This window comes from Lepidochelys kempii, chromosome 13, assembly GCF_965140285.1.
Source record: "Lepidochelys kempii isolate rLepKem1 chromosome 13, rLepKem1.hap1, whole genome shotgun sequence".
Taxonomy (NCBI): Eukaryota; Metazoa; Chordata; order Testudines; family Cheloniidae; genus Lepidochelys; species Lepidochelys kempii.
In genome coordinates this window covers 4,275,891-4,303,702 of record NC_136392.1, presented here as the reverse complement: position 1 = coordinate 4,303,702, position 27,812 = coordinate 4,275,891, and the positions used below count along the sequence as shown (strand labels likewise).

General features: G+C 51.7%; 1 protein-coding gene across 2 annotated transcripts; it reads right to left on the bottom strand.

Moving 5' to 3' along the window:
• Positions 1-240: 240 nt before the first annotated feature.
• On the bottom strand, positions 241-27,796 carry LIME1 (Lck interacting transmembrane adaptor 1). Of its 2 annotated transcripts, XM_073309005.2 has the most exons (6): positions 27,103-27,796; positions 15,410-15,557; positions 13,095-13,146; positions 10,262-10,349; positions 9,351-9,802; positions 241-3,292 (listed from the first exon to the last, which is right to left on the bottom strand). In XM_073309005.2, the coding sequence occupies exons 2-6, from the start codon at positions 15,505-15,507 to the stop codon at positions 2,861-2,863; spliced, it is 1,122 nt and encodes a 373-aa protein (XP_073165106.2). In that variant the 5' UTR covers positions 15,508-15,557; positions 27,103-27,796; the 3' UTR covers positions 241-2,860. The 2 variants fall into 2 exon arrangements, with proteins under 2 accessions (XP_073165106.2, XP_073165105.2); XM_073309004.2 differs by lacking the exon at positions 27,103-27,796 and having other exon boundaries at positions 15,410-17,130.
• Between the last annotated feature and the right edge of the window lie 16 nt (positions 27,797-27,812).

Sequence of the window (27,812 nt, the reverse complement as noted above, 5' to 3'; positions counted from 1 at the left end):
AAATCTACACCATTTTTAGGCTCTGCAGAGCCACTTGTCGTTACCTTTGCATCCGAGCACTTTGGTAATGCAAACATGCTGGCACACTTGAAATGCCGCCACTGTGTTTATTTGAACCCTGAAGCCATCCTAGTGGACATGACAATAAAGTCTGGGTGGGTTTGGTTTGTGTGTTACAATGTGTCAGGAAAAAATACCCCAAAACAAAACCCAACCACAAGCCTGTTTTTTAGGTGAAAGTTTAAAAAGATGTTTACTCCAGTATAAAAACACTCTCAGCCCTTTAATATTATTGTGTTATTATAGTGATAGGAAACTGAAGGGGGCTGCAGGCTTTCTGACCTTCAACAGCCAGCAGGAGACATCTAGAAGAAAAACAGTAATCCCTGAATCTGGTCATCAGTAGATCTCAAAGCACTTTACAAAGGAAATCAATATCATTATCCCCATTTTACAGATGGGGAAACTGAGGCACAGATCAGCACCGGGACTTGCCTATAGTCACCCAGGCCAGTGGAAGAGCCAGAAATGGAACCCACATCTCTTCTGAGTCCCACTTCAGTGCTCTCCTCACTAGGCAACACTGCCTCCCAAAGTTACCTTCCAAACTATCAAAGCAGTGCATGGAGGTTTGTGATTTCTGTTACAGGGTAAGGGCTTTAAAAGGGTGCTACGTTACACAGAAACGCTACATACACAGCACACATTTTGAACAGCACAGCTCGTCAAGCTCTCTGGAACGCAGTCCTCGTCTCCGCTGGGATTCCAGCCAGTGGTGGAAGCCCCCAGGCACGCTTGTCCCGGGCACTGCATGATTTGAACAGTTTCCTTGCAGGTAAGCCGTGCCAGCGGGCAAATCAGAGCCGCATTAGTGCGGCAGCACCAGTGGCTGGAATCCCGGCGGAGACAAGGCCTGGCTTGCTTTCTGGGCAGAAGCACCATTTCTGAGGCGCCATGGGGCAGAGTCCTCAATTCTCTCCTCCTTTGCTGGACTGCGGATTTCCTTACACTGGAAATGCTTCTGTGTAGATGCTCATGACAGCGGGGTGAGGGGTCCTCCCATCAGCGAATTTAATGCACTTCCCCCGAGCGGCGGTAGCGAGCTGACGGACGAACCCTCTCACTGATCGAGCGCTGTCTACGCCAGGGGCTAGGGCGGTTTTACTACGTTGCGAGGGGATGTGGATCTTTCACGCCCTGAGCAACACAGCTGGGTCGATTTAACTCTTGAGTGTAGACCCAGCCTAAGGCAAGGCAGCTGTAGTGTGTGTGTGTCCACCACGAAAGGGTTAATTTGTACACAGCCCTAGTTTCCCCAAGCAGCAAGCACCAGTGTCTGGGGTTCTCAGGGTATTGTCAGCCAGCGTGGGTTCCTTGTATTAATACGTTGGTTAGTGAGGAGAGGAGATTCCTAGATCCGCATAGGGCAGGCGTTAGCCCTCACTCCAGCTCAGCCCTGCAGTTCTGCAGAAATTCTCTCTTAATAAACAGTCCTTATTTTGCTAATTTGTCTCTGGACTCTTCAATATTCCAAGCACTAGAGGAGCCAGTTACTCCATGTAACCCGTTAGCGGGGCCCCCAACGATAACTCCCAAGCTTGGCACATGGGCGTTCTGGGCCAGCTGCTCAGCCCTCTGTCTGTCTGGCATGCACGGCTCTCGCAGAACAAGCAGTGCACCTGGGGACGCCCCGACACTGGAGAATCCCAGGGTGGCGTAAGAAGGGCATAGCCGGTTCTCAGCCACCACCAGGGAAGGCTGGCAGCAGGAAGGGCTGAGGCCAAAGTGGCAGTCCCTGGGTAGCGTAACAGGACCTGGAGGACCGTTCCTGCTGGTACTGTTTTGACTAGGGGCTGAAAGGGCCCTGCTCAGCCCAAGGATGGAGGAGGGGTACAGGTGGCTTAGAGCCACCCTTTTCCCCCTGCCCCCAGGCCATGCACTGAGCACAAAGCTATCTGCTCTACCTGCGGTGCATTCAGCCCCAAACGGTGAGCTCCACCCATTCACCGCACTGCCTCAATTTCCTGTCCTCTCCTTTTGCCGCTCCAGAGCCTGTGGCCTGTGCCCTCCAGCCTGACTCAGAAGTCTGGCCAACGTTTGCCTGGTTTTGCTACCCCGGAACTGTTATAGCCCTGGGCAGCTCAGGCTGATAATGAGAGCTCCAAGCACCTGGACAGGAAACCCTCACCATCTCAACTGGAACAAACTGGCAATCTTATCCCATTAAATGTGCATTCTCAGGCAATAAAAACCATCCTGTTTCTGGGTCTCTCAGTTGCTGCATTGTTAGCCTGCTGGCTGGGACAGAGGCAGAAATTCAGAACAGGATTAAAATACATATGGGAGAGTCCTCTTTATTAACTCAGCTGCCCCTTTCCTTAACTAGGTTTTTGTGCCCAGCTTCACTGGACCCTGCAGAAAGACTCAGGCAAGACAGGTACCTGACCTGGGTGTCTGTGCTCCTAGAATGGGCACAGCCCCCAAGCAATGCCAAACTCCAATGGGCACCTATTAGAATTACTCAGTTCTTTTGCCTGTAGTTTTCAGGTCACCATAGGTCCATGTAGCCCAGCGAACTGCCTCAGACAGTGCCCAGCACCAGCTGCTTCAGAGGAAGGTGCAAGGATTTCTGCAGAAGGAGCAATGGGATACCTGGCCCACAGGGAAACTCCCATTAGTGTCAGGTTGGCCTGAGACCTGAGGCAGAAGGATTTAGAGCGGGTTGATGTTTTTAGTATTTACCGTTGTGGTGTTGGATGTTCTTGTTGTGCCTCGCCATGTGGCTGAGATCTGAGACAGCTGGAGGTCTCGGTGGAGGAGCACAGATCGTCCCTGGAAGGGGGCAGCTATGCATAAGGGGTTATAAGTCTGTCATGTATATCTCCAACCCATTGGGAGCCGTCAGGGCAGTTGTGGTCCTAGCATCCCCTTCCCACATTTCGCTGATGCTTTCATACAAGTTCTCAGCAGGGCAGTTCTTGGTAGACTTGTCCCTTTTCTTGGGCTTTTTCCAGTTGACATCTACCGCCTCGTAGGCCGGTTCTGGGGCTGGGTTCCTGCTGTGCTCAGTCCAGGATCCAACACTGATAGACTCATAGCAGGGCTTAGTGCGCGAGACTTGGCCCGGTGTGGACTGATACCCCGCCCTGACATCTCCAAGATGGGCAGCTGGCCACCCCTGTTCTCCTTGGCCCGTCTCCCCAAGGTCCATTCCTTCAGAGAGGGACAGAGCAGAGCCTTGGTGTTTCTTCTTCTTGCCAGCTTTGCACACCGTCGAGTACATTTCTTCTACCTAGAAAAGAACACCTGCGGTTACTGGGGATTCCTGTACAGCAGTGGGACAACAAAACCTGCCCGTGTATTCCTGCCTGTGACTCACGCTCTGCCCACTTGCTTTATAAAGTCACCAGTCCCACCCACAGAATTAAGGGCATCCAGGCATTTACGCAGCAAAGGTCAATCTAGACCAGGGGGTAACGGAGCCATGAGACAGAAAAAGTCGAGAACAACTGATCTAGACGTAACAGGCCAAATTCAACCCTGGAGCAGCTGAACTGCACCCATTTATGCCAGGCCTGGTTTCGCCCCAAGACCTGGATTTCAAAGAGGCTCTACATCTACCCGACCTGCCAACAGGATTAACAGAGGCCCAAAGCACTTCCTAAATCATCAGCCCCTGACCCCTGTAACAGGGGTATTATATCAAGGCACGTTAACTTGAGGGCAATAGCCTAGTACTAATTCAGCAGAAGGTGCGCCCAGCTGCCCGGGGCACCTGAAGCGAGGGTGCGGAAATGGGGGAAGTTGCCTCCATCAGCCCCAGCCCAGATTTGTTACAGGGAATACTGGGCAGCCGTTTCAGTCGCCCTGTTCCTACCCGGGATGATCCTGGGAATTCAGTTCCTTTGATTTGCCTCCCATCCTTCCCTCCGGGGAAACATCTGATCCAAGAGAAACACAAGGAGCCTCCTCCCAGAAGTCTTTAGCCTTGGTGATGGACTGACTCAGCTCCCAATATAAACCCCTGAACAAAGTGCCCAGTATTTCTCAGTGCCCACCACAGCCCCTCCTAGGAAGGCTCATGGTTTTCCCATTAGGACACCATCTACTGGTGAGGTTTCAGGGTCTAAACTTGGCTAACAACCCCCTTCTCCTTTCACTAACTTCCTCTTCGGGCAAGCCCGCGAAGCTCCCATCCTAGAGGGATCCATTTCAAAGTCTTGTCCTCACCTGCCTCTTGTGATTATTCGTATTCCTCTACTGCAGGAGGGCCCGGCAGCTCCCCTCGTGGATCAGGGCCCCACAATGCTGGCTGCTGCGCAGACGCACACTAAAAAGACAGTCCCTGCCCGTAAAAGCCCACGATCTAGGTTACAGCAAGAGAGCAACGTGCCACAGGGAGATGAGATGAATGGGGCGGGGGGTGACGTAACAGCAAAGTGAGTAAATTATAGCACAAAAAGCCAAGGTCCTGGAACATCCTCTGCCGAGCTGTGGTCAGTGGCAAGTCCTTTGCAGGCATCACGGTAGCAGCACAGAGGGCCGGGGGCTGTCTGCAGTCCAGCCTGACAGCTTCTAGCGAGGAGACTTTGGCACATGGCTCTCCAGGCAGGTGCAGCATCCTCGGTGGAGGGCTGGTGGCTGTGCAACCCCCCCCGCCCCGTGCAGCAACTCAGCCCACGTCTGGCCAATTTAGTCTCACTTTGGGGAGGCGTTTTTCTGACGGGGCTGGGTCTTTGGGACACAGGGTCTGAGCAGGGAGGAGCTCTGCTGCCATGGGGGGGGAGCCTTGCCCGTATAATCGCTTGTGTACGGCCCAGCCCAGCGCTGCACGGCTGGTCTGTGTAGCAATGCACACGATGGCGCGTTACACCTTCACACTCCACCCGCATGCCCAGGCCCAAGCGAGCTCCTGCACGGGCAGAACAGGCCTCTCTTGGCACCGTTCCCCCAGTGTGGCGTGGCCAAGGGAAGGCCCGCGCCTTGCTAACGGGATGGCGATGCTACAGCGGGGAACAAGCCTCCTAGCCCGGGGAGACAGCCGTGTGCTAGCAAGCTAAAAAGAGCCAGGTGGCAGAGGCTCCGACTAGCCACCCGAAGCTACCCCCTCGGTGCAAGCTCGCGTGGCTAGCCCGCGCTGCTGCCAAAACACCCGCACTGCTCTTTATTAGTGCTCAACATGAGCCCCGCCACCGGCCATCTGTCTACCCAGCTCACATACCCAGAGCTTAAGCCCCGGCACCTTTGGCCCCAAAAGCCAGGGAGTGGGAGCTGCTGTTTATATTGCTATTTAGCTGTGGGGCTCGGCAAGCGAACGTCACTGGCTCTGGATGCTCCCTCGGGAGATAGAGGAGGAGGAGTTGCTGGCACTCACATTCCCCTGCCCCCCCCAGCTCCACCGCCCCCGCCGCTGAGGCTTGGGATGGTAACAATCAGCCTTTTGCTTTCTCTGAAGCTGTTAATGCTCTTCTGCCTTCTGGCCCCTGTAAATGCACAGCCCTCGCCAGGGCTGGCTGGAGATGCTGCCATGGACCAGCCAGCAACAGTCCAGGAAACCCCGCCGGACGCTAGAGCCAGAAAGCTGGCGAGACAGGAGGGATTTTAAAAATAACCCAGTGCGGAGACAGAAGGACTGGCAATCTGCTGCTGAATTCCCTCTGTCTCTACACGCCTAGTGGCTCGGTTCCTCCAGTTTGGACCATGGTTTGGCTTCTTGCAAACTGAACCGAGCTGGCCTCCCTCCCTCTCTCCTCCTCCTGAGCCACTTTATCCCAGCCCAAGTCACAGGTGTAGCTAGCTGCTCCTCTGGGACCAAGTCTGGAGTCCTCCGCTCTGCAACCAGAGGTCCACCCCCTCCTGTGGAGAAGCCACTTTTACCCATTGGCCCCTCTGGCAGGCTGCACAGTTATGTATGAGACGTCAAATCCTGTGACTCCAGAATTCCTGAGCTCTTAGTTCCGTGGGGGTAAAAGTTCATTGTGTCATTGCCCGGAGCTCACTAGCTTTCCACAGTTCCACCATTGTCTGCAGTGGAAACAATCTACCTGTCTTCTCCCTGCCAGGTTGCTGGGTCTACCCTCTGCTAGCAGCTCTCAGCTGAGCCATGGCCAGGTCAGCGGCCATCATCCCAACTCACCAAGGGGAAGGAGCATTATCCAGATGGTGCCTGCGCTCTGACAACATAAGGAAGGAGGAGGGAATTGGGCAAGGCTGGAAAAAGGCCTCCTGGATTTCTGATATGTGCAGCCCTATTAGGGGATCCCTTGCCATAACAACAGTCACTGGGCAAGTTCAGCCCTGCTCAAAGTCACTGGCTTACACCTGCCCTGGCCTTGGCCCGTTCTTTGGAGGGATCGCCCTCTGCAAAAATTCAGATCTGGGGTAAACGGTGGACAAACCAACTGAAGTGAATGGATTTGCCTCTGTCCCAGGGACTGGCTTCTGAGGAGCCAGCCAGCCAGCCTCCCTGTGACCGGCTCTTACTAGGGAGAGCAAGTTTCACCTGTGCATCGTTAAGTGGACAAGTTGCTGAGCTGCAGTTAGTTAGTTAAGGAACACGGGGTTGCAAGGGCTCACAGGTGCCAGGCACCTTCCCCCCGGCCACCACTAGGCAGGCCACCCAGAACAGCTGGAAGTGAGGGGCTAGCAGAACTCGAACCCAGCCCACAGGCACTGTCCACAAGAATCCAGCCTGGGGACGATGACTGGCCCCACTGATTGGCCTGACCAAACCATTTAAGCCAGAAGGAGGCGCAAGGAGTTGTCCAAGAAACTGAGCGATTTCCCAAGTGGCTACTGCTCCCCAATTCCAGCTCTGACCCCTGGCTTAGAATCTGGCTCTGACCACCCTGGCTCTGACCACTAGATCAAACTGTCCCAGTCCTGACACTGGGCTGTATAAAGAGTTATAAAGTGCTCAGTCAGGAGGCCCCAGGACAGAGGAAGCTTCTGGGGAGAGAGAAGCTACTCCCAGTGATGCCACCCTGGAGAGCAGAGGCATCTGCTCAGATCCCCCCCAGAATGCAAAGAGAGAAAATTCCCAAGGAGAAAGACAAAAGACAAAGTTGTACAGGGGAGAAGTTACAGAGCTCCAAGCAGTGGAGAGCCCTGGAGACTTAGAGCAGGAAGAGACAGCTTATTTACATACCATGCTTAATAAACCAGACTCCAGAAGTGGCGCTTTTCACTGTATGCAAGTCTCATTGAACGTACTGAAAGCTTACTAGGGGAAACGGAGGCAGGCAAAACTGTGGTTCAACACTGGACTGCCAGGGGGCACCTGTGGGATGAGTGCCTGCCGTTACAGCCAGGTCTGAATCCAGCACTTTGACTCAATGAAGCTTACACCCAGCCACCCACCCACCCAGAGCTGGTATTTGTTAAAAAGGTCAAATATATTTCACAAAAATGTCGACAGAAACAAAATGTTTTTTATTTAATTGAAATTTCCCACAATGTGTGTTTATTGGTGAAAAAAGACTGCCAATTTTCTGTGGATACAAACATCCCCCACTGGTTTCAAGTGGAAAAAGTTTGGGGGAGGAATAAAAACAAGGGGGAAGAGGCTGGGATTTCACCCACAGCTCAGAATGGTTGGCTGAAAAATTTTGATCAAAATTTAAAATTTTTCTTTTGCAAAAAGTTTTATTTTTCTGAAAAACACTTTCATCAACCCCTCCCCCCATCTCACCCCCCTCCACCCCCACCCCAACTTTTTATCGGAAAGACTTTCACCAGCTCTAAGGGCTATGTACACATGTTTAAGGGAAGTGTTTTCCCTGGGTCATTCCAAGGGGTCTCGCCCTCCCAAATCAATTTTGTATTCCCTCAGCCACCTGTGAAGTTGAATCCCGAGGGCCTGAGCCACGGCTTACCTAAAGCAAAGCAAAGCCTCCTGTTTCCTCCCATCAGCTTTGGATAAGGCCCTGACTGAACTGCCCGATGCCCCAGTGATCCCCCAAGGTCAGATCTGCCTTAGGGATTGTGGTGAACCCTTGTACCCTGCTGCACAGTTGATCCCCTGCAAGCTCATGGCCTCCTGAACTCAGTTGATAAGCTACTCATCAGCCCGGCAGATGCCCGGTTACAACAGCGAAGACAGGATAAACTGTTTTACTCCCTTCCAGAAGCACAGGCAAAATCCAGCCTAAACCTAATCCAAATCCAGAGTTAATCCAAACCCCCTCCTTCCCTTCTGACGTGTGATTAAGGAAGGTCAGCTCATCAGTACAGGCAGGGACTGTTGGCACTCCTAGGAGCAGAGGATTTAATAGACCTAGAACCTTAGTCCAATAGGCATCAGCACCAGCACCAGCCCCATCAAGCTTTGTTTGAGGCGGACCTAGAATCTTCCTGTAAGGAAACCTTCTAAGGGTCATCTTGCAGCTAGTCTGCACCCAGACTCCCCCAAGAATGAAAGCAACAATAACTGGTTAAGTGTATTCTTTAGTGGGGAAGGGAAGGAGGTGAGAATCTAGTTTAAGGGGGAAAGAAATCAAGGCCCACGTTTTCAGAACGGCATGCACATTTGCATGTGCATTTACTAAGATTGCGCACACAATTCCCAACACTTGGGCCTTTCACAGGCACAATATTTACAATTCTGGGGCCCCAGGCTCTAGTTCCACTTAGAACTTTCTGAAAGCTTAAAAATTTTCCAGAGCTCCTGGCTTCCTTCTTGCGTTCAAGTTCTCTTCCCCCATTCCACAGGGGGGACCCAATCTCCATGACAGTGGGTTTGCAAGTCAATTCTCACCTCCTTCACCTTTCGTTACTAGAGGTGACGAGTTTGGATGAATATCCTCAAACTCGCTGTTCCCACACTGTTTGCTTCGACTAGTCATTATTCATGGCGAGTAGTTGGCTGCCAAAATCACATTTCTGCTCCTTGATTGAATAACAAACATTTCAAATGGAAGGAGCTGACAAATAATGAATAAAATAGGTAGATTCATAAAGTTTAAGGCGAGATCATTTACCCTGAACCTCCTGTATAACAGGGGCCAGAGAATAAAGCACTCTGCTCTTTGGGGCTTGTCAGTCCTTGAGCTCTGAGTTTCTGCAGCTCCCAGCAATGGCCCCCTCTCGGTGCTATCGATAATAAATATACCCTTCCTGCTGACACTCAGGAGGCTGGCAGGATTTGTAACCATTTCCACAGATCTCCCCAGCCACCTGAATCCCCACAAATAAAGAACAATGCGACCCCCTGGATAATGGCAAGCCAAGCTCGGGGCTTCCATTCAGGGCCAGGCAGTGTGTTCCTACCCACCTAGCACCGACACTGCCCGTCTCCCATCCCACAGCACTGTGAGGCTCAGGGCGGGAGGAGGTGATGGATGTTACTGTACCTTCACCGCTGGGGGGTTACAGGCAGCTCCTTCCCAGCCTTCTGGGTCCGCAGGCCCCACAAAGGATTCACTCTGTGTCTCGTCCTGGAGCTCTGGCTGGAAATTCTTCTTCGCCTTGCGGACGCAGGCGTACTCAGCTGTCACTGCCTTGTCTGCCTCGCTTAGAGGGGACGCCTCCACTGGGGTTCCCAAGACGGGCATTGGTTGAGGCCCTTCCTGAGTCACGGCCGCACACTCGTACAGCGCCTCCGGGGCTGGTTTCAGCGGGGCTGAGAAGAACAGGTTCGAGTAAGTCTGGTCAGGACTCAGGGCATCAGCCGAAGGGTTGGAATGGGGGATCTGGGGCAGCTCTCGGTGCAGCAGGATGCTGAAGCTCGAGCTATGCGCAGCTCCTTCTCCATCCTCCAAAGACCCTGATGGGTAAAGGAAATCCATGCTGGCTGGTCTTTGGTCTGGGAAGAGAAAGAGAAAGAGAAGAGAAGAGGTGCGTAAGGAGTCTGCGCTGGCTCTTGTAGGGGACACTGGCTGGCTCTTTCAATGGACTCACCAAGCAGAGTTAGAAAGATAAGTGTTAATAATACCCTGCCCTTGTCAATACCCCTTCACTGGGAAGCTCATTCACAGCGTGAACGAGTGTCATTGCTCATGCTAACGAGGATGACTTGCACGTGCAACTACCCCGTGTGGACACGTGTAATCACAGGAATACACCAGCCATCTAGTAGCAGGCAACGTGGCCCTACCAGAGAGGATGTTGGGAGAACCACTACCCTATCCCTGCAACTGGAAGGCTGCGCTGCTCCTCAGGCATAGACACCATCTCCCTTTGCATCGGCGCACTCCCAGCCCCAGAGCCGCCAGATCTCTCTGCACATCAGCTCCAGCTACGGTAGAATTTTACAGCCACTCACGCTCATCCACGTGCTTCACCCTGTTGAGCTCATGCAGTTTGGTGTCAGATTTACTGAGTGATCGGAGCTGCATCTGCCTCAGCAACGACTGCAAAGAAAGGAGGAGACGCACCGGTGAGACTCTCAAGAGCGGCCACACTGGGTCGGACCAAGGGTCCATCTAGCGCAGTGTCTGGACTTCCGACAGTGGCTGGTGCCAGATGCTTCAGAGGGAATGAACAGAACAGGGCAATTTACAGAGTGATCCATCCCATCATCCGGTCCCAGCTTCTGGCAGTCAGAGGCTTAGGGACACCCAGACCATGGGATTGGATCCCCCACCGTCTTAGCTGATAGCCATTGACGGGCCTATCCTCCATCAACTTATCTAATTCTTTTTTTAACCCAATTATACTTTTAGCCTTCACAACAGCTCCTGGCAATGAGCGCCACAGGTTCATTGTGTGCTGTGTGGTGAAGTACTTCCTTTCGCTTGTTTTAAACCTGCCGCCTATTCATTTCATTAGGTGACCCCTGGCTCTTGTCCTACATGAAGGGGTAAACAACACTTCTTTACTCATTGTCTCCACACCAGTCATGATTGTATAGACCTTGATTCTCTTTCCCCTCAGTCGTCTCTTTTCCAAGTTGAACAGTCCCAGTCTTATTAATCTCTCCTCATATGGAAGCTGATCCACACCCCTAATCAGTTTTGTTGCCCTTCTCTGTATTTTTTCCATATCTAATATCTCTAATATCTCTTTTTCAGATGGGGAGCCCAGAACCACACGTAGCATTCGAGGAGTGGGGGTACCGTGGATTTATATCTTGTCATTGCAAAAAGAACAGGAGTACTTGTGGCACCTTAGAGACTAACCAATTTATTTGAGCATGAGCTTTCGTGAGCTACAGCTCACTTCATCGGATGCATGCCGTGGAAACTGCAGTAGACATTATATACACACAGAGACCATGAAACAATACCCCCTCCCACCCCACTGTCCTGCTGGTAATAGCTTATCTAAAGTGATCATCAAGTTGGGCCATTTCCAGCGCAAATCCAGGTTTTCTTACCCTCCGCCCCCCCACACACAAACTCACTCTCCTGCTGGTAATAGCCCATCCAAAGTGACCACTCTCTTCACAATGTGTATGATAATCAAGGTGGGTCATTTCCAGCACAAATCCAGGTTCTCTCACTCCCTCACCCCCCTCCAAAAACCAAACACACAAACTCACTCTCCTGCTGGTAATAGCCCATCCAAAGTGACCACTCTCTTCACAATGTGTATGATAATCAAGGTGGGTCATTTCCAGCACAAATCCAGGTTCTCTCACTCCCTCACCCCCCTCCAAAAACCAAACACACAAACTCACTCTCCTGCTAGTAATAGCTTATCAAAAGTGAGTCACTTTTGATAAGCTATTACCAGCAGGAGAGTGAGTTTGTGTGTTTGGTTTTTGGAGGGGAGTGAGAGAACCTGGATTTGTGCTGGAAATGACCCACCTTGATTATCATACACATTGTGAAGAGAGTGGTCACTTTGGATGGGCTATTACCAGCAGGAGAGTGAGTTTGGGGGGGGGGGGGGCGGAGGGTAAGAAAACCTGGATTTGTGCTGGAAATGGCCCAACTTGATGATCACTTTAGATAAGCTATTACCAGCAGGACAGTGGGGTGGGAGGGGGTATTGTTTCATGGTCTCTGTGTGTATATAATGTCTACTGCAGTTTCCACGGTATGCATCCAATGAAGTGAGCTGTAGCTCACGAAAGCTCATGCTCAAATAAATTGGTTAGTCTCTAAGGTGCCACAAGTCCTCCTTTTCTTTTTGCAAAGACAGACTAACACGGCTGTTACTCTGAAACCTATCTTGTCATTATGATATTTTTGGTCTTATCTGTCCCTTTCCTAACATTCTGTTTGCTCTTTTGACTGTCGCTGTCCATCGAGCAGATGTTTGCAGAGAACTATCCACAATGACTCCAAGATCTCTGAGTGGTAACCGCTAATTTAGACCCCATTATTTTGTAGGTGTACTTGGGATGATGTTTTCCAGTGTGCAGTACAATTTGCATTTACCAACCCTGCCTGCCATTTGCTTGGCTAGTACCCATTTTGGGGGATCCCTACAGCCAGGCTGCACTGCCCCAGGCCCTCCCCAAACAGCTCCACCCAGCAAGCCTGCTCCATCCGCCTAGTGCCATGCTGGTGAACTTTACCTTCTGATTTAAGCACCATCCAGCAACAGCTAGGGCTCAGTGCCTTCTCCCTGTCACATACTATGCTTGGTGGAGGCTGGTCTCTGCTGTGTAACGAGCACTCCAGCCCCCTGCTGCTCGTGTTTTTGAATTAATGCCTGGGAATAAAATAACTCAGCTTTCCAGTGCATCTCTGGACACCAAAATATGCTGCTTCGGCTACAACCTGGCTCCCAGCTCAGCTGGTCCCTCCCAGAGCAGTAACACAGACACCTTTCGACAGGCCGTCCCAATTCCCTTTCCCGCGGGCTGCTCACTCCAGGCAGAGAAGACTCGCTCCACCTTCCACTTTGACAGCTCTTCCCCAGAGGCTTCCAGACAGTCCTCGTGAGGTGCTGAGCACCCCCAATTCCCACTGAGCCAGGAGAAGGTGCTCAGCACCGTGCAGGATGGGGCTCTAAGACAGCCCATTTCTAGAGCTTTTCCTGCAACAGCTGCTGTCCAGGAGACGGCCATCCTGGCCCTTTCCTAAGGCAGTGCCGCTGGGCTCCCCCTAGGCCACCCATGCTCCCCTGGAGCAGGAGTAGCAGCTCCCGCTGGTTGTTGCGTGACTTTGGGGCCATAAGCTTATCTAGCCAATGTGCGCACTTACCACATCTACCAGCTTCACCCCGTCCGGTGGGACCACCTTCTTCCTAGTTTTCCTGCAAGGAGAAGGATTAAGCCAAAGGTTGGATGGTGGTGAAGGATCCGCCAGCAAGCATCCTGTGAGAAGAGCTCTCCTGTGGCCTGCAGGGCAACATTTTCAGACGTGACCAGTGTTTCTGGGGGCCCTTGTGGAGAGGCCTCCAAGAGGCCCGATTTTCAGCCTGCCCCTGGGAATCAGGCCCCAGTGAGACGTCTCTAGTTGGGCACCCAAAATCACAGGTCACTTTCTAAAGCCTCGGCTTTAACGTATTGTTTCTGTGCAGCACTGGTGAATGCTAATCACCCAAGGAATCGGCTTCTCATGGCTAGCCCAGTGGATCCAGGTGTATTGTATCCAGGGTCTTACACCATGCCCATCACCGTTATAGCTAAGGCCACGTTTCCTACTGCAGTACAGTGGTCACGCGGACATTAGGAGCATATACCGAATGCTGGGAATGAGCCTAATGAGAGCACCATCGGCGAGCGCTCTCTGCTTCCTGAGACTACTCAGTGCATCGTGCAGCTGTGCGGATCAGTCAGACGAACACACCACATCCTGCCTGCACGGGCACCAGCTGCAGCATGCCCGTGACCTGGTATCTTGTCGGCACTGCACAGCTCCTAAGCTTGTACAACACGGTGCATCGCATTTGTTCCCGCCTCACTGCACCTGTGCCTGGGAGCCTGCCCGCCACTCAGGATCTATGCCCACGTGCTCCTGTGAGCACGCCCGCCACTCTGAATCCACGCCCACGTGCTCTTGTGAGCCTGCCCGCCACTCAGGATTCACTGTGCCCATACACCGCTGTGAGTGTCCTGCCTTGTATCTTTCCAGAGCCCCCTCTAGCCAGGCCTGGACACTGTGTGAGGTGGCAAGCCGACTCTCTGTGCTTCCTGCAGCACTGCTTTCTCCTGAGGGCAGCTGTCACTTGGCCCCCACTCCCCTGCTCTTTGCCCAGCCTGTCTGGGCTCTCCGACAGCCTGGTGCTGCAGAGCGCCCTGCTGCGCTCGACGTGGGAATCCTGCCCACTCCCTTTATCTTGACAAGACCTTCGACACGCTCAGTTGCAGCTAACCCTGATGGAAACCTCAGGGCTCCCTCTTCAAAGGGCCTGGCATCTCCGCAGCTGTGCCGGGCCCTCCTTAGTTTACACATCAGCCTATGGGAAGTGTTTAATGAGGATCCGGTGGGATTGACACATGCCTCCGGGCCCTGGCAGCCTTCCTGGGCTCATGCTGCTGCCAAGGGGCGGAGGGGTGTTGCTAGGATCACTTCCCCCTACATTTCAGACTCCCCTAACCTCCCTGCTCTGAATCTCTATGGTGGCGTAAGGGCCAACTCCTCCTATTAGCCATACCTCACCCCACATGGCATGGTGACACTGGGAGCAATGGCCCAACCCCACCTCCAATGGGCAGCCTTAAGCCTCCCTAGGCCCTTCCCAGGACAATCCTGTCTGGCCTTTAGTTCAAGCCCCGCCTCTGCAAGAAGGGGGATCTTTACTGGTCCCTTGGGTGGGGGGTTTAAGGCAGGTCTCACTGTACTCAGCCAGGACAGATATGTCCAGCCCCCTTTTTATGACAGCGATGGGCAGCTGCTGTGCCAGGCAAGTGCTGGGGCCAGAAGACCAGGCGATGGAGAAGCATGGGGAGAGGCCCAATCGTAGCTGAGAGCATAGGGCTGATTCTGATCCCATCCCCGCCCTGGGAGCCTAGCTTGGCTTTGTGGCTTGTGGTTTGGGTTGGCTGGAAAAAGCCGCCAGTTTGGGAGATACCAGCCTCTCCCTAGCCTGTGACTCATCTGTTTGCAGCCAGTGCAGCGCTGGCTTGGAGCTTTGTTCCTGCTTTGATGCTGGGGAACAAACCTGGCAGGGATAGTCCTTGGTGGAGGGGAGAGGAGTGAAGCAGGAGGGTGGGAGCTTTTGGAATCTAGTTGCATGTCTGCAGCAGGGGGTTTCAGGCAACTGAAATCCAGGCACTGGGGTCCTCACACTCCTGCACTGCTGAGCAACAGAGATAGGTGGGTATCCACACAGCATCAGCATCAGCTAAGCTCCCCCAGCCTTGCCCCAGCATGCACGGCTCCATGGTTGGTTGGTTGCATTTGAGGGACAGTGGGACGGGGTGGGGGAGAGGGGCTGACATACAGACTGCCACTACTTAAGCCAAAGGAGATCCATGTATGAATTAACCCTTCCAAGACCCATGCAAAACTCCTGAGGTTTGTTCTACCCTGACGCGTGGTTTACACTGTGAGAGGGAGGCTCAGACACGTACCTTCTGCAGGCAGCACACAGGGCTGAGAGGAAGACCAGGACACCGAGCAATGCCAGTCCCAGGGCGGCAGTGAAGGAGGGCGGATGGGGCCCAGCCATCCTTTCACCACGATCTGGAGCCACTTCAGAAATCCACTTCACGCAGAGCTCTGCAGGAAGAGAACATTGGTAATTAGTGCACCCGAAGGAGAATGCAGAGGGCAATGCCATCTAATGTCCCCGTCTCGGGCTGGGGCAGGCATGGGATCACGCCAGCGAGGGAAGTAATAGTGTCGTGCTTAAAAATTTTATTAAAGCTAAAAGTTAAAAAAATTATAGACTACATAAGTTGGGAAAACAGTGTCTGTACATCTGGGTGTACTGCTTAGATTATCCACAAATATAAAGTTAGTTTTTAAAAGTCGTATCATATATAGAGTACATTATCAGCAATAACCCAAGTTTAGGTGAACAGATTTAACAATACAGTTTAAATATTAGAATCTGAATACTCGGGTACATCACTCATGAGAAGTTGTACAGAGATTTGGTTGTGGAAAGCAAAGATATAACCATGAGTGGAGATTGTCCCTCAGTAATTGAGAATTCGGTAGGTTGTCTGTTTAGAGCCAGGTCTGAGCATGATGCCAGAACCCAGCTACTCCTGTCCTCCTGTCTATCCCAAGCACAAAGCACCATAACAAGCAGTTGGTTGGCATGTCTTGAGTTTACAGCAATGTATCCACACTCAGTAGCCCAGCCCAGGATTCAGGCACCGATTGGCCCAGTGGGTCGCATCACCTGAGCCAAGAGTTTCAGGTGAATGCAGCTACAATAGCATCTTCCCAGCGTGGATGGGGAGCCACAATCCTTGCAGCCGATCTCCTGCTCCTCCTACCTCCGCTTCCCAAAGCGCCACCTCTCCCGCTGCAGCTACTGTAAGTTAGGAAGTTTAATTCAACAGCATAGACATGGAGTCCAACAAAAACGGATCAAACCCCAGCACAGAGCGCAGCTCCACCCTGGAGGTAGGTACTAGCCGCTCAATAGCTACCTATAGGATCTGCCTCGTGAATTACACTTCGGCAACCTGCATCTAGCTTGTCCTGCCAATGAAGTCTTCTAGAACTGAACTGCCGAAATTCGTATGGATTTGCCACCAGGGGGAGCCAATAAGGAAGAAAAAGCAGCCATCGTCAATGGACGCTTTGAGCCAAAGCATTCCTGGGGGCTGCCACTGTCTCCAGATCTGGCCCAATTTCCCCTTTTCCTAGACAAATGCTGAATGGCTGGAGTAAACAGATCTCCCTCCTTGCTGAGTTTCTGGGGCTCCAGGGCTGTATCCTGTACGTACTCTCTCTCAAGTGTCCTTTCGGGCAGAGTGGGCCGTGAGCCTGTGATCTCCCAGGTAGAGGTGTTTTGGGGGATGGATGCGGTTCCTCTCCTGGAAGGCAGAGTTGCAGCTCAGCAAGAGGGCACCCTCTTCCTTACTGCTGCTTTGCACCAAGCCATGGGAGAATCCTACGCGGCTGTTCCTGGCACAGCCCAGCCAGGTGGATTCCGGCATCGCTAATTCTCACCGTTCTATCACGAGTCTGGCTCAAGTTGGTGCTTTTCTTGAAGCCCCAGCTCCTGGGGGCATCACGTTATTAGGTGCCAATTGCAGCTTCCATTTAAAAGAAAAAGTTCCTAGCCCTAGAAACGCTCAAGAACTTGACTCAAGTGCTCCCTAAAGACTCAAACAGCACGAGGCCAAGAAAAAGGACCCCAAATGACAAGATTTTGAAAAATCTTGTCATTTTTAAGCCACTCTTATGATCTCTGGGGGCCTGACACCTGATCTTCAAATAGTTGGGGCTGCCAGTACTAGGATTCCAACTATAAGCCAGGGGGTCTAATGATTCCGGGGCCAAGTGGGCATGACAACACTGAATTCTGGAGCCGTGGCACTTTGTCCTGGAGCCAGCTCGATGCTGGAGTAATGGCACCTGCTTGGAAGAAAGGAAGGGAGGAAAAAGAAGAGAAAAAGATGGGAGCCCAGCGCACGAGACTGCATTTGAACTCTGATCCACCTAATGCAGTAGAATCAGAAAGGGAGGTGGAGGGAAAGTTTCAATCTAGCCCATCAGCAAGTTCTTAACAGAGCAAGCACAGGGGTGAGGTGCTTGGAAATGAATATGGAGTCAGATTAGCCAGGTATTTACACTGAGCGGGGCTAAGAACAGGGCATCTGCTCTGCATTCAAGCGGGCATGGGAGTTGCGGGCTGAATCCAGGCTGGGATTCAGGTCCCATGGTGCTGCTGTCTCACAAGCCATTCTGGTCTTCACTGGTGGAAACCTTGCAAGATCGTCTGTTCTCATGAGATTTCTCCTTAGGTTCAAATCTCCCAAGAATGGCTGTTCAGCCCCTGAGATCTCAGTGGGTAACAGGCTCCTCCTGGTTCTGATCCAAAACTAAAGGTATAATGGCGTGGAGGAGAAGCTCTGATCCAGACAGTCAGATCCTCCTGAAATTCAGGGAGCTTCAGCCATGAGGTTCTGGGTGGGGCCCCGCTTTTGGTTTAGATTCAACACATTTTTAAATCTAAAATGAGAGGCAGCCCCCAAGCCTGAAATCCCCAAGCTGGGTATTGGGTCCATGCAAAGTTGGGAGCCTCAGTGTAGCAAAAAATTCACGAGGGAGAGTTGGGTTGGCATTAAGTATTGCCATGGGGAAAAGTCCTGGGAGTTCCCATTCCCAGCCCCCGGAGCATCCGGCCTTGGTCTGGTGGTTGCATCACCAACCCCGCCCTGCAATCCCACTGTCCTTCCTCGGAAGGACACAGCTCGTACCCCCGTGTGTGCCTGCTGCCGGACTCTGCCAGGACATCCCAGAAGCCCTCTGCCATTAACAGCCTGCCTGCCTGCACTAGCCCAGCTCCTACACCGTCACGCGCCCCCTCCTTGGGGCAACACCACATGGCAGATGGATCAGCCCGTTGGGATGTGGAAGGGACACTCCGGCTCTGGAACCAGGTGCCCCAATGTGCGCATATGGCTTGTGTGGACAGGCCTGACAGGGCCAAGTCCAGCTGGGGCCAGGGCCTACCTGCAAGACACTTTCGTGCTGCGTGCGTCCAGGTCACCCAACTGCTCTTTCCCCACGCCCTCCCCCCACTCACCACTCTGGCCGGCACATCGAGACCCTGGTCTCGTGGCTCCGGGGACGGGGTGGCGAGTGGAAATGCTGTGCCCACCGTCAGAGAGCTCAGCAGCCGCACATCTTCACGGCCTCTTGCAGAAGCAGGCTTGAGTTGTGGGGTGAGTAACAATGGGAAGGCAAACAGGCTCTGTGTCAGCACACAGGAAACCATGAGGGCTTCACAGTTAATCGCACCGCCCGCTTCCCACAGCCCAGCCAGCCACCAGACCTACTTTAGCAGCTGTGAACAGTGGGAGTGGTTCTGGTATTCTCCTTGGGGCCTGATCCTGAGGAGGCCTCAGCAGGCACTCCCCGCTCTCAGGCTTAGGCCCTCAAGAAGTTCAGCTCTGTAGAGCAGCAGCTTGCCAGTGACACGAGTCCTGTAGGCAAACCAACCCCTGCGAGAGCCATACTCCGAGCTGGTGCGAGCAGATGCAATGCCGCTGGCTTCATGGAGTTAGAGCTGGCTTAACGCAGCCGGTGGAGCCCATCACTGACACCAGCTCTGAGTGTGGCCCCAGGCCTTGGAGTCCAGGTCACACCAGCCGGGGAAAGCAGCCCCTCTCTGGTCTCTGATCCTTACCGTGAGAGCTGATCCTTGCCAAGGTCAGAAGGGGGCTTAATAGGGAAGGGAGAACAAATGCATGTGGGACAGAAGAGCAGGGCTGCAGGCTCACCGCCCTTTGCCCTAGATATGCAGCAGGTTTTGAATCTCAGCCCGCCCCGGTGCTATTTCAGAATCCAGTGCTGGCCTTCTGCAAACCTGCTTTGGCCTTTTTCCATTTCCCATGCACATTAAGTCACCACTGTATGAGCCCAGCCACATCCTGGGCTCAAGGTATGGCCCCAATGACTGGTTCAGATGCTGTCTGTGACTGGGGGGCCCAATAACCAGGATGGGTTTTTTGGAGAGGACTGGCCAGCCATTCCTCTGCCTGGAAAAGGCAGAGACAAGAGGCAGCCTCTGCTGGCTGGATTCTCCACTCCTGCACACATCATATCTGGTACTGGAAACAAATTCCTTTCCTGGCCCGGCCTTTGCTAATTTCCCCTGGCTGTGGCAGCTTGCCCAGCCCCTGCTGGCATGAGGCATGAGACCAGACTGGGGCTTCAGCCCCTGGACATCCTCGCTGGCAGCGCAAGGCACCAGCCATTCACTAGGTCTGGGTTGTAGCAAAAGTCACACGACTGGGGCGGTGCTGACTTATGGGGCTGGGGCGCAGCCAGATGTCTCACAGGAGCTTCTGGGGCCTGCAAACCAGTGGCTGTGTCTCGCTCCACCCACAGTCCACAGACAGACCCACACTGAGCAGTACCCTGTTCCCAACTGCCCCCTTCAGAGGGGCCGAGTGCTTCCACGCAGCCACGCTGGCCAGCCTGCACCTCCCATGGCACACAGCCAGGCTTCGGGCAGTACACTGAGGGGAAGTCTCGGCTGCTGTCCCCTCCTGCCCAAGCTGCTGGAGCGAGTGGCAGAGGACTGGGGACGTTCATCACATGGCACAGGGGATGTGGGATGTTCTCCCACCCAGAGGGATAGGAGGGAGAAGAGCCATCTTAGAACCTGCTTCAGCCTGACTATCGCCTGACCACCCTGTTCACTAGCAGGCTTGGAACATGGCCCACCCACGTGAGTAGGAGCCAGGTGTTAAACGTGGCACATAAGGACTCATCCACATCACCAGCTCAGTAACAATCTGTAGTGCTGCTGACCCTTTAGCAGGCCCCCCAATGCCGTCCCCAAAGGGCTGACGCTTTCCTGCATGCAAGCAGGCAGGCATGTAGTCACATCCTCTCTTTCTGGGCTGGCTCCAGTTCCATCTATCAGGGCAATCAGTTTCCTGTACCCCCCTGCACCAGGCGTGCTCCTTGCAAAAGGGACCACAAAACGAAAAAGCCACAGCTCCCCTCCACCTGGCCTGCCAACCCCCCGAGCGCGCTCACTGTGGTCTCCAGTGCATCCGACGGGCTGCAAGAGAAACGACGAGAGAGAGAGAGTGTGCGGCGGTGCAAGGTTTTGCAGAAAAGAGCAAACTGTGCAACAGCACAAGGGGTTAGCAAAACTTCCTGTGATGTGGGACATGAACCTGCTGTTGCCTCTTACCAACTACGGGCCTGGCCCTGAAAGGGCACCAGCAACTGTGTCTAAGCAAGGTGCTTGCACGGTTTCCATCATCACTGTGCAGAGGGGTTTCTCTTAGGCCACGGCTACACTACAAAATTAAGTGTGTCTACACTTAACTCCTTGTGTCGGTGGTACGCATCCTCCCTTGCACCAGTTGTACTGTCAGTGCAGGGCATTGTGAGATGGCTCCTGAAAGACAGTTGACGTAAGGGACAGATAAGAAGACAGAAAATGTCACATTGACTCTAAATAAATCCATGGTACGTCCACATCTTGAATACTGCATGCAGATGTGGTCGCCCCATCTCGAAAAAAGATATATTGGAATTGGAAAAGGTTCCGAAAAGGGCAACAAAAATTATTAGGGGTATGGACCGGCTGCCACATGAAGTGTGATTAATAAAAGACTGGGACTTTTCATCTTGGAAAAGTAGACGACTACGGGGGGATATGATTGAGGTCTATAAAATCATGCCTGGTGTGGAGAAAGTAAATAAGGAAGTGTTATTTACTCCTCATAACACAAGAACTAGGGGTCACCAAATGAAAATAGACAGCAGGTTTAAAACAAAGAAAAGGAAGTATTTTTTCCACACAACACACAGTCAACCTGTGAAACTCCTTGCCAGAGGATGTTGTGAAGGCCAAGACTATAACAGGGTTCAAAAAAGAACTAGATACATTCTTGGAGGATAGGTCCATCAATGGCTATTTAGCCAGGCTGGGCAGGAATGGTGTCCCTAGCCTCTGTTTGCCAGAAGCTGGGAATGGGTCACAGGGGATGGATCACTTGATTCCCTGTTCTGTTCATTCCCTCTGGGGCACCTGGCATTGGCCACTGTTAGAAGACAGGATACTGGGCTAGATGGACCTTTGGTTTGACCCAGTCCAGCCGCTCTTAAGTTCTTAAGCAATGCAAAGTCACTGTGCTGATTCATAGCTGTGGAGGATGTCGCCCTGTGTTTGTGAACTGGATGCCAGCACTAGAGTTTACCTCATTATGGCACAGACTAGGGATGGGGTAAGATTTGCTTCAGTGCCACCCACATGGCAAGAATTAGCCATATTTGAACCCACCCAGGCTCTCCATTGGGCAGCACTTCCCGTGCAGAAAGGAGCTCTGCGCCTGTTTATAGAACACTTGGCTGTAGGGCACAAGTCACAGGCAGTTCTAAGGGTGGGAGTTTCAAGGCCACATGCGTGTTGTCACACCACCGTTGAAAATGATGCATTTTCTGCCTTTGAGGTTTCACCCACTTCCCTCTTTGCAAAAAAGTCACCTCTTGGGAGGGGGACTCTCCTGCCTTAGCCGTTCTCTTGTTAAAGGGAAAGAACAACCCAATGAGCTTTAGAAACACAGATGCGGACAATGTGTTGGGCTCTGAGACGACTGTGAATCCTCCTTGTCCTATTCTCTCCTCCTTCGGCCAGGGGAGGCAGTGCCAGACAGCATGGAGAGGCCAGAGTTTCAGCAGCAAGCTCTCCAGCATCCTCTCTGCCACTGATTCTCGGGGGGCCCATGGGAAGGTCACTTACACTATGTGCCTTGGATCTCCCTCTCTTTAAAAAGGGGATAATGGTATCGAAGCTCTAGGAAGCTTGGGAGTCTTAATGTCTGCCAAGGGCCTAGAGAATCTTGGAGTGCTGTAGAAGGACAAAGTATTTTATTTTGCATAGTCCTATGGAAAATAAGTCACACCTGGCCTAAGCCTGCTTATCTGTGGCTGGCCCTCCTCCCATATCCACGCATGCAGGCCAAGTGTCCAGGCACAGTGCCCTAGGCAACCCAACAGACAGCATAAACCCAAGGACCACACTGCCAAGGTGGATGTGGTGCTGAGTCCAGGAACTAGGAGAAGGCGAGAGTCCTATTTTCCAGGGCTCTTTCCGGAATCCCACCTTCCCCAGAGGATGTGGCAAAGCACAGTTGTTCCCCAGGTGCATCCACAATTCTCTTCCTGACCCCCTAACCTCTATGGGCAGGCTGCAAAATGAACCGGGGGTTCCCACCCCCATGCAGATGGAAGGATGGGGGTTGCAAGAGAATGACTTAGGGCAACCTCCCATCGTTGCAGCTGCCATGCTGAAAGGAAGTCAGTGAAGGAAGGACAGGCAATGAAACAGCTACTGCTCACCTCAATGGACAAGAAGGCACAAAGACAGATTCACTACCTAGAAAAACAGCTCGCAGTCTGGATCGGGCAGCGCAGAAGCACACAACTTCAACAGCATCCCTGGAGGGGAAAGAACCAGCTCAGCCATGCCGTTGGGCCCTGTGTGTGCCTCCTAAATGCCCCGTCACCCTGCCCAATACTAAAGTACCTAGAAAAGGAAAACAAAGTCAGGCAACTACCCGGCTTCAGTCAGCCCATGGCAGGCCCTAGTGTCAGCCCCACGTGTTGAAATTAGGGCCCAATCTTAGAAGGTGCTGATCTCCCTCATCTCCCCTTGATTACAGCGGGAGTGCACTCAGCAGCTCCAGGATCAGCCTCCTAACAAAGCAACACAATCTCCAGCCACACCACATTGGAAACAGACGCCCTCAACCCTTCCTCAGCAGTCGAAGGCCACGTGCCTGGGGAAGCCACTTGAGAAATGGGAGCCAAAGGAAGCCACAGCTCCCATAGACTGACCGATCTCTTCACAGGCTTGCGCACCCAAAGGTACAAGCCAATGTGCGCGACAAATCCTTGCCCAAACAAACAGAGTGCTGCCCTCGGACAGCACCTGCCACCTGAGAATCTCACCGTCCTTTGAAAATGTTAGTGACCAAAGCCTCAACACCCAGAGAGGAATTATTCCAAGTTTTACAGATGGCAAAGCTGAGACAGAGGTTAAGTGATTTGCCCGAAGAGACAGCAAGTCAGTGCCAGAGCTGAGAAGATAACCTGAATTTTCTGACGCCCCGTTTGATGCTTTTACTAGACAATACTGCCTCTCTCTCAGAGGGGACAGGTCTTTTATGGGATACTCGCAGGACAAACCCTAATTTTAGTCAGTTCCCTTAGCTAGCACAGTCCTAGTGCAGCCTCAGAGTGTGGGTCCCGCAAAGCAAAGCTAACGCTCAAATGGACGGATACCTGGTGGTGCACACATACTAGGCATCCTCTAATATTTTTCACCCCTTAGCAGCCTTCCAATGCTGCCAAGTGTAGCTGCGGTCCAGAAGCATGAACACGGTGTCAGGTGTGCACTACAGCGCGCTGATAGATTATTCGTTTGCTGCACAGAGCTACCACAATATCTACTCCCATCTGTTTTCGGAAGACCCAGTGCCTTAGGACCATATAATACAGATACAGCCTTTAGTACAGGGATCGGCAACCTCTGGCACACAGCCCCTCAGGGTAAGCCCCTGGTGGGCCGGGCCAGTTTGTTTACCTGCAGCATCCATAGGTTCGGCTGATTGCAGCTCCCACTGGCCGCGGTTCACCATCCCAGGCCTATGGGGGCTGCAGGAAGTGGCGCAGGCCAAGGGACGTGCTGGCTATCGCATCCCACAGCCCTCATTAGCCGGGAGCGGCCAACCTGCGGCCAGCGGGAGCGGCCAACCTGCGGACGCTGCAGGTAAACAAACAAGCCCGCCAGGGGCTTACCCTGACAGGCCGCATGCCAAGGGTTGCCGATCCCTCCTTTAGTATCAACGTACCAGTGTGAGGAGGTAAACATTACTGTCTATTAGCACCAGTGAGCCGAGTCCCCAGCCTCACGTTATAGGCAGCTTTCTTCCTGAAAGTTTTCAGCCAGGTTTTAACATTTCCTCAAGGCCCATCAAGTGTCCAGATGGCCTTGTACAATAATTCCATAAAATACAAATCACAACAGTCAGAACACTCAACTAGCAAAAAATGATCCCAGAACCCACAATGAGATAATGCTCTCATCTGGCCTCAAACTCTATGAATTTAAGAAAAAACAGAAGAACAAGGCAGGAATGAGGAGGGGAAGGAGAATCCTACATCTGTTGACAAAAGTATGATTACTTTTAAGAAAAAATACTTTTGGGAGGCTGGAGTCAGCATTATGGACTATGAATCGGGGTCATCTGAAATTTTAAAATTTACCGGCTGACTCTGCTTACCCTTACTTACATGAGGAGTCTCTCCTTCTGCGAGTAGCCTCATGGAAGTCAGTGGGCCTCATTGCATGCATAAGGGCATGTCACACAATTAAGGGTTTGCAGGATCAAGTCCTTAAATGGACTTTGAAATGTGCAATTAAGCTCCCTGGCAATAAAGCTATTGACCCAAGCCCCTGCAGCTGTTCTCTAAGGTAAAGACATACAGCAGTGCTACACAGAGGACAAGCTTTACAGGCTATGCATAGCAGCTTTGATCAGGCAATTACCATTATTAGCATGTGTTCAGAATACAGAAACACCTAGGCACTAGGAGAATTAGGAAAAGCATGCAAAGATAGGTGCTAATCAAGCATGAAAATAGTTCATTGCTGTTGATTTCCAACCCCCCCCCACCTTTTTTTTTTTTTTTGGCTGTTACAAGTAGGGCTTACATCCAAGCTAGGCTGCAAGAGTACCCGAAATGAAATTCACTGGGAGATGAAATTCGACAGGTTGTGTAAAAAAGAAGGTCAGACCAGATGATCCAATGGTCCCTTGTGGTGGAAAAAAAAAAAATCAATGAACATGAATCCACATTTAAGAAATAGCAGCTTGAAAGAGAGATGCCCTCAAAATCCCCCAAAACATTGGCTCAATTTTTTGCTGTTATTTGAGGAGAAGGAGAGAGGAAGGTCACAAGCTGGGCACCACCAGAGATCATCAGCTGGACTGTGGCTGACACGGCTCTCAGGGACTTGGGGCGAGGAGGAGGGGGGTTATTGAAAAAAAGACGGTTTCTCCTTATCAAGATTTCTACAACAGCAAAAGAAGCCAGAGAGGTTCACTTCAGCGAGAACTACAGTCAGCCCAGGACAGTATCATGGGAGGCTGCTAATGATAAAGCACTAACAAATCCGAGAAGAACTTTTCAAACCTGAACTGAGCACAGAAGCACAGCAATTCAGCAACAGAACCCATGAGGAGATGGGCAGGCTCTGAGCGACAGCTTTGGCTAATGGCTGGGGGTGGTGTGGTTTGGGTTTTTGAAGAGCCGTGCTGGATTTATGAAGGTTAGTCTCAGAATGGCCAGGGCTACGGACACAAAAGCACAAACACTTCCGATTGCAGTGCTTACTGCTCCATGTAGGGTGGGCTTTTAAAAGGCATTCAGCACTGGCCTAACTCTTCTCCCCTGGAAGTCCATGGCAAAACTCTGAATGATTGCCATACGGAGCTGGGCCAATGCCAAGTACACATTAGGTGCCCGACAGCTTCGGCCCTGTTTTTGATCACAGCATAGGTGCTGCTGTTTACACTAAAAATAAGTGGAAAAAATAAATAGAAGTTTTGGTAAAGACACCTGTGGCTTTAAATGTTAGGTTGCCCTCCTATACCTTGAACACCATGGAAAACTGGCTGAAACCTTGAGATTCAGAAATTTGATTATTTTGTGCCTCCCTTCTGCTGACTGAGACAATAAAACTGTTTCTGCTGAACTGTATGTATTTTTAAAACATGAGGCAGGCACTGCTAGAGAGGTTTCTGATACAAATATTGGGCTGGAAACAGCAAGGTAGCAGTTCTGGTGAGAATTCTCATTGCTACGTTTTTAGAAAGCCAGATTACAAAATACCGAGTCGTGCTGTACGCCAGGAAGGTGCTTTTAGAGAGATGTGTTTGGTAGTTACTAGAATCATTCACCTGCTTCTGAAACCTCCATTTACACAGTTTGAAATCCCGGATATATGCTGTTATTTCTGTGATCAGTCTCTCCACCCCTCACAACCTCAACTCCAGTGGTGTGGTCAGTGATGCTGGGGATTTCTACAAGAAGGTGGCTCAACCCAAACAATCAGGGGCCTGACTTTGCTTCTCTCCCACCCCTCCACCCCAGGTGCTGAGCCTCCAGTTTCAACTGATTCCAAACTCAGCATTTCTGAAAACCAGGCACTAGGAAATGAAACAGCCCCCACTGTTCTTAACAGGGTGTCAGTTGCAGGGCTGTGAAGTTCCACTCATGAGATGCCAGACACATTATCAAGCTCAGCGGACCTTTCTGTGCATTTAAGCCTAGATGCTCCAATGGGTATAAATCTTAATGTGCACAAAGCTGACAGCCCTCATTGGCCAGTGACTAACACATGGACATTTGTTAAGTAACCTGACCAATACAGAGCTAATTGAGGAGCAAGAATCTTGCCATTCCAGCAGTGCCAGCCTAACATTTATGTACAATACTTAGAGGGTTATGAACAAAACTGGTTCAGATACAGGAGATGCAGCAATGTTTTTCAGTAGTTGATAAGGAGATACCCGAGTTTGCTTGGTAAGAAACAAGAAACACTTACTTTACAGAGACTCAGAAGAAGCCAGATAGCATGAAGAGCAGAAATCCATCCATATCCTCTTCCTTCCATATCCTTCCTTACCTTCTATGCCTGCTCCCCTTGCACTGCAGAATACAACTGTTCTGAACTACACATTATGGAGTGTTTCAAACATCTTGATTGTGCCTCTTTCTCAGGCTGCTCCTTTGTTCAACCCTGATTTTCAGCCGGAGATAGAGATGCCTTTGAGCTGAGACACCAGGCAGTCTAATACCACAGCTCATTTCCTGGCCTGCAAAAGTCATCATATCACCCAACTGACTTACTTTCTCTCTACTCTGCTTTTGCAGAAAACATGCAGGTGGATGGGATCAGCAGGACTATGTGCAACAGCACCCACGCCTGGCCATTCATCAGTACTTGACCGTATTTCTATCACCATTTACTCCTGGGAAAATTCTGTGCCACAAATTAAAAATTCTGCGCACAATATTTTAAAATTCTGCAAATTTTGTCAAAAACAACACTACATAATCACACCAGTTTCAATTATTTTGGTAATTTTATTTCAAAATACCTGTCAGTAAGTATGTCTGTAACAATACAGACAAAAAAATTCCCCCAGGAGTAGAGTTAAAGAAACCCCTATGACAACCCGCTTCCTGTTTCTCTGGCACACCCCCCTCCAAGCCCAGCCAGGTACCCAGACACCCACAACCCCTCTCCCCCAG

Excerpts from the sequence above, each read along its gene's own strand:
- LIME1 (XM_073309004.2), bottom strand. The coding sequence starts at position 15,618 with ATGGCATTGCCCTCTGCATTCTCCTTCGGGTGCACTAATTACCAATGT. Across the intron at positions 13,147-15,409 it reads CTGTGTGCTGCCTGCAGAAG|GAAAACTAGGAAGAAGGTGG; the intron begins GTACGTGTCTGA and ends TTCTCCTTGCAG. Across the intron at positions 9,803-10,261 it reads GGTGAAGCACGTGGATGAGC|ACCAAAGACCAGCCAGCATG; the intron begins GTGAGTGGCTGT and ends TTCTCTTCCCAG.